At 36.6% G+C, this 8,819-nt stretch overlaps 1 protein-coding gene across 3 annotated transcripts; it reads right to left on the reverse strand.

Annotated features, from left to right (window-relative positions):
• Positions 1-70: 70 nt before the first annotated feature.
• Positions 71-7,729, reverse strand: LOC110767276 (MATE efflux family protein). 3 transcript variants are annotated; one of them, XM_021970774.2, is made up of 14 exons: positions 7,469-7,729; positions 3,439-4,504; positions 3,196-3,320; positions 2,924-3,085; positions 2,681-2,823; positions 2,235-2,370; positions 1,993-2,089; positions 1,779-1,879; positions 1,529-1,692; positions 1,359-1,430; positions 1,109-1,225; positions 945-1,040; positions 742-863; positions 71-562 (listed from the first exon to the last, which is right to left on the reverse strand). In XM_021970774.2, exons 2-14 carry the CDS (start codon positions 3,717-3,719, stop codon positions 502-504), a joined length of 1,677 nt encoding a protein of 558 aa, XP_021826466.1. In that variant the 5' UTR covers positions 3,720-4,504; positions 7,469-7,729; the 3' UTR covers positions 71-501. The 3 variants fall into 3 exon arrangements, with proteins under 3 accessions (XP_021826466.1, XP_021826467.1, XP_088110538.1); XM_021970775.2 differs by lacking the exon at positions 7,469-7,729 and having other exon boundaries at positions 945-1,022; positions 3,439-5,405; XM_088254412.1 differs by lacking the exon at positions 7,469-7,729 and having other exon boundaries at positions 3,439-5,404.
• Between the last annotated feature and the right edge of the window lie 1,090 nt (positions 7,730-8,819).

The raw sequence follows: 8,819 nt of genomic DNA on the forward strand, positions 1-8,819 counted from the left end.
GAGTCTTTCAATAACAAAAAGACTATTCTCTCCCTTCCTTACAATAAAACTGTTCATAAATCATCTGATATTATTTTGTCACAAATGGTTGCCTTTTTTCCTTGAGAAAATGTATATATCTGAGACATTTTGGGGGCTACAGTTGTGAGAAACATGAACAGCATTAATTTATATACAAAATTCAAAAAGCCCCTAAACTACAAGAACCTGGTTAAGTATGGAAGGGAAGAAATCTTGGTTTGGAACTCTGATCAACTTCTGCGTCCTTCGCATACTAAATCCAGTGAGTAGCCAGAAGCTCAATAAAAGCCACCTTCTTGTTGATCTGGCCGGTCTTAGTAATTGGATTGGCCCTTGACCACCAGAACATAACCCATGTCATCACTGGAGCAGAGACAACAGATTACTCCATCAGCATCAAACCTTGGAGCAGTTACTTGTGTTCGAAATCCCCTGATTAGTTTGTGTTCTCCTTTACTAGGAGATTGAGCCTATGTCACACTAACTTTCCAGCTTCCTTTTATCCCAGACCAATTTCCATGGTCCACTCTTTGTGCCCAACCTGGAGTGGAATAATATTTATCAGGGAGAAATCAAGTTGCACATATTTGCAGCTTTTGATAGCCAGAGAAAACTATAGTGAAGTGAGATGCATTAGACTCTTATGACCGTTTAGCCTAGAGAAAACTAGGCGGTCCTCAACCTAATGTGTGACTTGAGTTCATACAGAAATTTATTTACCTCCACATTCCAGCTATTACACGCAATGCCATGAAGAGGAACAACCCAGTCCAGACTCCAGCAAGGCCAAAAGCAGGAGAAGCAACAAGAATGAAGATTGAAGAAATCAGTCCTACAAGTACCTACTCATGAAAAGAAAAAGAGAGATGAGAGAACAATATATAGTATAACCGATTACCGTTCATGATAGGATCAGGGAATACCATCGAATAGGAAGCATATCCAAAATCTGAAACTCCATAGTACAGTCCGTCAAGAACAAATGCTAGAGCATTTATTGGCTGAGATCCAGCAACAAACTGAACAGTGTCCACATCAGGTACATAGGTTTCCAACATGTAAACTATTCAGAAATGAAGTTCCTTACCAATATACCAGACCATGCAATTGCAAGAACTTGTGGATCTGTGCTGAATAAGCTAGAAAACGGTTTAAAACTGATGAACAATATAACTGCCAAACCAGTTCCCATCACTAGGCCAAGCTGTTTGAAATTCAAAGAACGGTAAATGGAGATTCAGGTTAGCCATGGTGTCGATGCCATAAAAGAGGTGGAGGAAAAAGAGGATATCAATCAACGATGAGAATGAAACAGTTAAAAAGAGAAGAATTTCAACCTGTATAACTCTATATATAACTCGGCGTGCTTGGTCATAATTTTGTTGGGAGTAACCACTGGCAAGAAGTGTCTGAAGAAACAACATCACAATGATAATTTTTTTCAATTCATTCTGTGTAATTTGATCACATATGCGATATGACACTTGTAAAGTCAAGAAAGTCACACCTGACCAGCAAGTGCTAAAGCGTCTGTAAGCAAAGATATTGCCAACCAAACTTGGATGCAAATCTGATGACCAGCCATAGGTATAGGGCCCTCTCTAGCTGCCACGGATGTGGCTAGTGTCGTAGTTAACACCACTGCTAAGCTTCTGCCAATAAGAAGACCCCCTGCAATATAGAACAAACATATTTAGAAATTGAAGAAAACATCTCTATAGTCTCCATTTTATAAGCAAGTTTTAAAAAAAACCTACCAGATTGAAGGTAACCTATGATTCTTCTCCCATCAATATAAGAAGGGACAAGGAACACTTTGCTATTCAACTTCCACAGAAGAATAGCAGCGATCAAATACCTTGCAAGAAATGGACATAAAAAGTTCTGTTAGAGAGAAAATTTGACAAAATTTTATAATAGGAACATCAAGATCAAAATACACCAGTATAATTTACCACATCATTGACGTACTCAGAAATCACCGTAGCAATAGCGGCACCGCGAATTCCAAAATTGAAAATAAATATCAATATCCCATCCAATACAGCATTAAGTACGTTGCCAGCAACTGAGATTAAAAAAAAATGGTGGGGGGGGGGGGGGGGGGGGGGGAGGGTGGGGGTGGGGAGAGGGAAGCAGACTTGGTCATTTAATCAGCTAGAAAATACTTATAAAAGATATGTCCAGGACAAGGCAACTCATAGCAAGTTTACCAACGGCATACAGAGGTGTCTTCGTGTCCTTAAATCCACGAAATGTGCCTTGTGCAGCAAGTGCAATTACAATGGGTGGAGCACCAAATGCCCTTAGGGCAAGAAATTGCTCGGCAGGTATTCGCATGGGTGAATCCTATAACAATAGGAAACCTCAATTAAAAACTACAGAAACATCATCAGTCAGTTTCATAATGCATAAATAATACACATCCCATAGTTAAAATTTTTGCCTAACTACATATGCTAATCCTTCTCTTCCATCCTTATCAGACTTTCATTTAACACAGTGATAAAGTCTATATTTTGCAGAAAATGACTAAAAATGTTTGCTGTATACTAGTAAAAATGCCACAGGAAAAACTAACTAAACAAATAAAGAAATTAAGATATGTAATAATTTAGCATTCATCACATAAGCTCATAGTTGGTTAAGTATGACATACAGCAGGTATACCCATGACATTCATCAACACACCCGAGCCAAGAAAAAGTGCAACAGCTTCAGCAATGCCAATGGTGGCAGCAAGAGCCAACGAAGTTGATACCGAGGGAAGGAGCTTCTTGCTTTGGCTATCACCCTGGCAATCTTTTTATATAAAAAAAAAAAAAAAACACACATTTTTTTATTAAAGCAATGAACAAAAAACAACAAATATGCAAGGCCTCCTAGAGGAATTAATAATTACCATCAGGACCAATTGAATTTGAACTATCCTCGGCCTTAATAGCCAATGCCTGCTCTTCAGCAACAAAAGATGTGGTGATGTTGAGCAATGGAACGTTAAACAATTTAGAAACTAAGTTGAATACTGAAGCAGACACCCCAACTGCTGCCAATTCAACAGACCCTACACAACACAAAAAACATACACACACACAAACACAATTCTATTACTATTAATTAAAAAACAAGCTCAATCCTTTATTAATTAAGCAACACCAAAGAACAAAGCTTTACCCAAATGCCCAACAAAGGCTGTGTCAACCAAAGAGGTGATGGGGTCAGCAGCCAGAGCCAGAGCTGCAGGCAAAGCAATTGACAAAATGTCCGCCGCAATCCCATCAAACATAAAACTTTCATCTCTGCAATTGTGTATTCAAAATTCAAAATTACAATCTTACAAAAACAAACAGAACACCAAAACTGGTCTCTCATGAATTTGCAATTGGGTACATAGCATAAGATTACAATCTAATTTACCTTAAGCGGCGAAGCCGAATGAAGAAGGAGTCAAAATAAGACAATTTGGAAGGTGGGTTTGGGCCGGGGCGATTGGTCCGTTTAGGAGTGACAATGGGCTTTGGTTCTTCCGGCGAGCTTTGCAGTGAAGTGTTGGAGTTTTTGGGAGACGATGACTTGAGGAGGGTCCGGAGACCAATGGAACGTTTTGGGTTTCTGATCAGTGCTTGTGTTTTAGAAAATGGTGGGTTGGTTTTTGAAGAATATATACAGAGAAGGTGGTGTGAGAGACCACTCGCCATTTCAAATTTCTTAAACAGACAAAACGAAGACTCCTTTTATGAAGAAACAGTGTGTAATGCTGAGGAAGGCCTGCAACCATATGTTTCTGTGTTGTTTTATCTTATTTACGATTTTAACGGTTAGATTTGGCGCTCTGAAAATATCTCTTGTTGGGCCTAACGGGCCTACGGAGCGGCTAAAAAGTGTATGGTTGCCATGAATTGAAGCCCAATGGGTCATGAAATTAAACAATGCTATTTTTAGGGGTTGTATTCAATTGAGATTTTAATGGATTGTTTTGCAGCTTAAAAATCCAGTGGTATTCAATTAGGATTTGTAAGTAATCAATAAAAATCTGGTGGTATTCAATTAGGATTTTTAAATCATAAATACAAGTCTGGTGATATTCAATTAGGACTTTTAAAAGATAAGACAAAGTACCGTGGTATTCAAAAACTTACCGATTTTGAAGTATTTCATTAAATGATGTATTGTGTGGTACTTTTGAGTAGGTGATATAAATACCAAACCCCATAAAAAATCTCACCCTCCTATGCCTGATTCTCACGTTCTTTGTTTTTATTTTGGGAGAAGATGAACAGACATATCTGAGAAGAGCTCCTATTTCATGGTTGTTCTCTATACTAGCGATGTTCTTATATGTTTTGCATATGTTCATTGTTATTCTCTATCTATTAACTAGCGCTGGTTGTATACATTTTGCGTCTGCATACGTTCATGGTTGTTCTCTATTAGTGCTGTTCTCCCCAGCCACTCACTCCATTAACACTTCAGTTTTTAAATCCTATCAAAACAAGATTATTTTGCTGAAAGACATGTAAAGTATTGTATAATTTATTTGCTGATTTTAAACGAAAAGCATGTTATCCACCCAAGATTATATCAAAAGGCAGAGAGAATTATGGCAGAGATGAATGAGAGGCAAACATAAAAAAATTCAGAAACACACAACACCTCAAGCATCAACACTTGGACTAGACCAGGAGGGAGAATTATGTATGATGTATGATATAGTAGTAAACTTCTTTGGTTGTGGTGTTTTGGTTGAACTTTGTCTATTAAGTAGCCTTAATTGAATTTGATTTTTGGTATTTTTGTTGAACTATGTATTTTGGTTGTGGCATTTTAGTTGAATTATGTATTTTGGTAGTGGCATTTTAATTGAATTATGTATTAGGTTTTGTTCACTGTGTGATAAATCCGTTGATGTATGGAATAGCATTGTTAGTGAAATAATTGGTGGGATGAATCTGTGTTTTGAGTAATTTGTGCACAAGTGATTTTCTAATGAAGTTAGGTAACAACTGTATTATCAATTCATGAAGGTTTGTAAGTCGCATGCATGAATTCGATAAGCTTGTATGGTTTAAGCCTCCTTAGTTAGATAATGCACACATGATTACTATGTAATATTATTATGGCAGAGAGGAATTACTTTTGATTACAGAAAGGAATAATTAGTTTTATGTTGTATTATTTGCTTCAACTCGTTTGAGTGTGTTGCTTCAGGTTATGTATTTCTTCAGGTTATGTATTTATATCCTAAAAATAATTGGGTATCTATATCCTAAAAATTGGGTATATTCCTTCAGGTTATGTATTTAGGTGAATGATGATGGGTGATAGAGTTCAAGCTTGTATAGAAATATAAGTAAAATCATGTAATTGCAATCTATTAAAATCATAAGTAAAATCCTAAGTAAATTAAAATCATAAGTAAAATCATGTAATTGCAATCTATTAAAATCATAAGTAAAATCCTAAGTAAATTAAAATCATAAGTAAAATCATGTAATTGCAATCTATTAAAATCATGAGTAAAATCATATAATTACAAATCCGGGTGAAATCCATTACATTAAAATCATGTAATTACAATCTATTAAAATCTCAATTGAATACGCCCCCCTTACTTTTTCTTTTTTGGCCTTTATTTTGCTTTTATACTATTTTAGCTTTGGGGCATAATCTTCAAGTTTGTTCGTTACACATAATTTTTGATACAAGCCATAAGAGGGGACGGGGTATTTGAACACATGATTTCGGGTGCCTAGATAACTGTTGTTAGAGTATCTCTAGCAGAGTTGCTATACTTTGATCCTTAGCTATGTTGGCTAGAATGAGGGCAAAATGCAACTCCAACAGACTTGCTATCTAACTTTCTATTTTGTGGAACTCTCTATTTAAGTTTGGTGGCTCTCTACATTTAGAGGGGAGGAGAGAGAAATTGAGGACTCTCCATTTCTTCCTCTTCTCTCTCCCTAGGCACACAACCCTCTCTCACCTCTTACTTTTTGATTTTTTAATGAACTTTTAATTTAGAGAGGAAGTGAGAGAAATAATACAATATTAGAGATTAACCAAAATTGAGAACATTGCTAAAGAAAACACCTTTTAAGTAGTTTGCTATAATGGTTTTCTAGCTATTTTAGCTAAAATTTGAAGACTCTCTTGAAGATGCTCTTAACCACTTGAACTATAAAACTCTTACTTTTTCCTACGCATTTAAGTAAGATTGGTAGGTCCATAACTAAAATTGATTTCATATCCAGTACAATGCATCAAAAGAAGTACTTTCCCCTCATAATTCCACCTTGTGGTACATTAAGTCAAACTTGAACAGGTAGATTGGACAAGTGAAGCTTCTTCATAAGCTCTCAAATTAGAAATAGAAAAAAAAACTTGTATGAAACGGGGATAGCACTGTTTTGCTATCCCCGATCAATCGCAATTATCACTCGTGGCATACTGTGATTGGCCAGGAATATCAAAATAGTGATATCTCTGTTTCATGTAAGTGTTTCACAGGGTAAAAATCTGCTTGACCAAAGAGCCTTGGCTACTAATTCTGCTCATGGTTGGCCCTCATCTCAATCCTCTCATTCATTCCCGATATCGCAACAACATGCAATCATTGAGCCCAAAGTAGATAACCCTTTGATGTTTTGAGACAAATAACACAACAATTAGTAATGACATTGCAGTTTTTAACCCAACACAGCACCACAGCTCTCTATTTGATTAGGAAAATCAAAAGCTACCTGGCAAGTCTCAAGTCACACTAAAATCCATCTTTGCACAAAAAGCAATTTTCTGATTTCTAAATGTGAAGAGCAGTTTTAGCCAAAGATACACAAAAATCCAACATAGGAACAACAGAATACTTGGAAAGAAAAGTTGGAAAATAAAATAAAAATTAAAGCAAGTCATGAGTGAATGAATGATATTTTGGTGGAAGCAACAAGCAAAGGAAGTGTGGAAACTATTTTTACCTGAAATGGAAAAATAATAATATCCAAACGTACGAAAATGGGTGCGGAAATGGACCAACCTTTTAGCTAAAGTTTAGGTAAATGAAATAGAAATATCTGAGACCCTGACTTATAACATCACCAGGTTGGAAGTGGTCAACATCCTTCGCCCCACCTTAACATGTGACTATGGATAAGTTCTTCAATATCTCATGTCGTTTTTTGGTATATTTTATCTACTTTTAAAGGCTCACAACGGGTAAACAAGGAAAGCAAGCAAATGTGAGAAAATGAGTTTTTTTTCCTTCTAGTTCTGGGTAAGCTTCAAGAAAGATGTAGCTTCTAAACGAAGAAAGATTTAAACTGAGCAAGATTGATGTAAAGGAACAGAGAAAAATGTTTAAACAAACAGCTATCAAAACACAAAATTAACATAAAACCAAACTGATTCTGCAGATGTTTCATCTTTCAAGCAGCGCACATACATATATACTTACAAGGCTACAAGCTTCAATCCCCTGGCTTGGCTGCAAAGAAGAGAGAGAGAGAGAGAGAGAGAGCAAGAAGAAGCCATGAAACTCAGGATGGATAGCGCAATACATGATCTAAAACCAAACCAAGAATGGCGCTATCCCTCCTGAGCTTAACAGATTCTTCCATACTGTTTAAAAACCAAGACCAACAAGAAGATGCCTTTTAGCCCTTTTGGTAAAGAGAAGCAGCAGAGTAACTTAAATGCTTCTGAAATCTGATTATGAGACTTATGAGAAGGGCAGCACCAATATTTATAGCAGCTGAGGAGCTAAAACGAGGGTACGTGGAAAAATATACAAAAATTATGCAAAATTACAAAACGTCATTAAAATTCAAAAAACTTGACAAATTCATGTTTGTGTTGTGAACTTGTGAGTAGCTACCTAATTTATATATCTTTTTTACTTTTATTTTATGCCCCTGCCGACTAGTTTACTTTTCTCCCTCTTAAAATACGTACGGTGTTTTGTGCATGTACTTGAAGACTTATGAATTGATTGGTATCCATTATCAAACTCTAAACTAGTTTTAATTACTTATTTGTCCATTAACATGTTATATTTCTACTTTTGTCTTTCTATTTTGGGATATTTATGTAATGAAGCTGCGTGTAGAGGCACAATTTAGGAATTTCATCACCAAAAATTCAGGACAGTTTCCTAATTGTTTGGTTTCGGTGTCGGTCTGAGAAACTTTATGTCACAACAAACGACATGTGTTGCATTGCATGCGTCAATCAAATGCATTATGCATGCATGAACATGAAATGAAATGCATAACATAAGGTTTTTTGGTAATCTCAAATTAAAAAGAAGTTGGATGATGAAAAATAAATAAATAAATAAATAAAAGAGTTGTGGTCTTTAGAGTTTGGTGACTTCTGGGAGAGTGAGTTAAGTGCCTTGGAAATTGCAGAGTCCTGACTTTCATTTTCTGCTACCCGGAGTCCCAGGCAAGGTCTTCCTCTCCTTTCCTCCCTCCCTAAACCTTACTTTTTTACTACATGCCCAGAGAGAAGGGGCCAGAAATTCCAGACTCCCCTTCACCCTCCCCGATGCATATTCTTCCCTAAAATGCCCTCCAAGGGCTCGGCTCCCCCTCTTACTTCTTGGAGGGTAGTTTGGTCATACTGTTACTTTTTGTCATCATGCTCTTGGGCTACGAATTGATGACGGGACCCTGCCATGCTCTGCTGCACCACGCACTCTTCACTGGTTTTTAGTCTTTTGGATCGCTGAATTCACTCATCATCAATCATGATGCCACCCATGACAAAGTCAAAGATCCCAACAAATATTATTTGACTATACTTCA

This window comes from Prunus avium, chromosome 6 (genome assembly GCF_965620075.1).
Source record: "Prunus avium chromosome 6, drPruAviu1.hap1.1, whole genome shotgun sequence".
NCBI lineage: Eukaryota > Viridiplantae > Streptophyta > Magnoliopsida > Rosales > Rosaceae > Prunus > Prunus avium.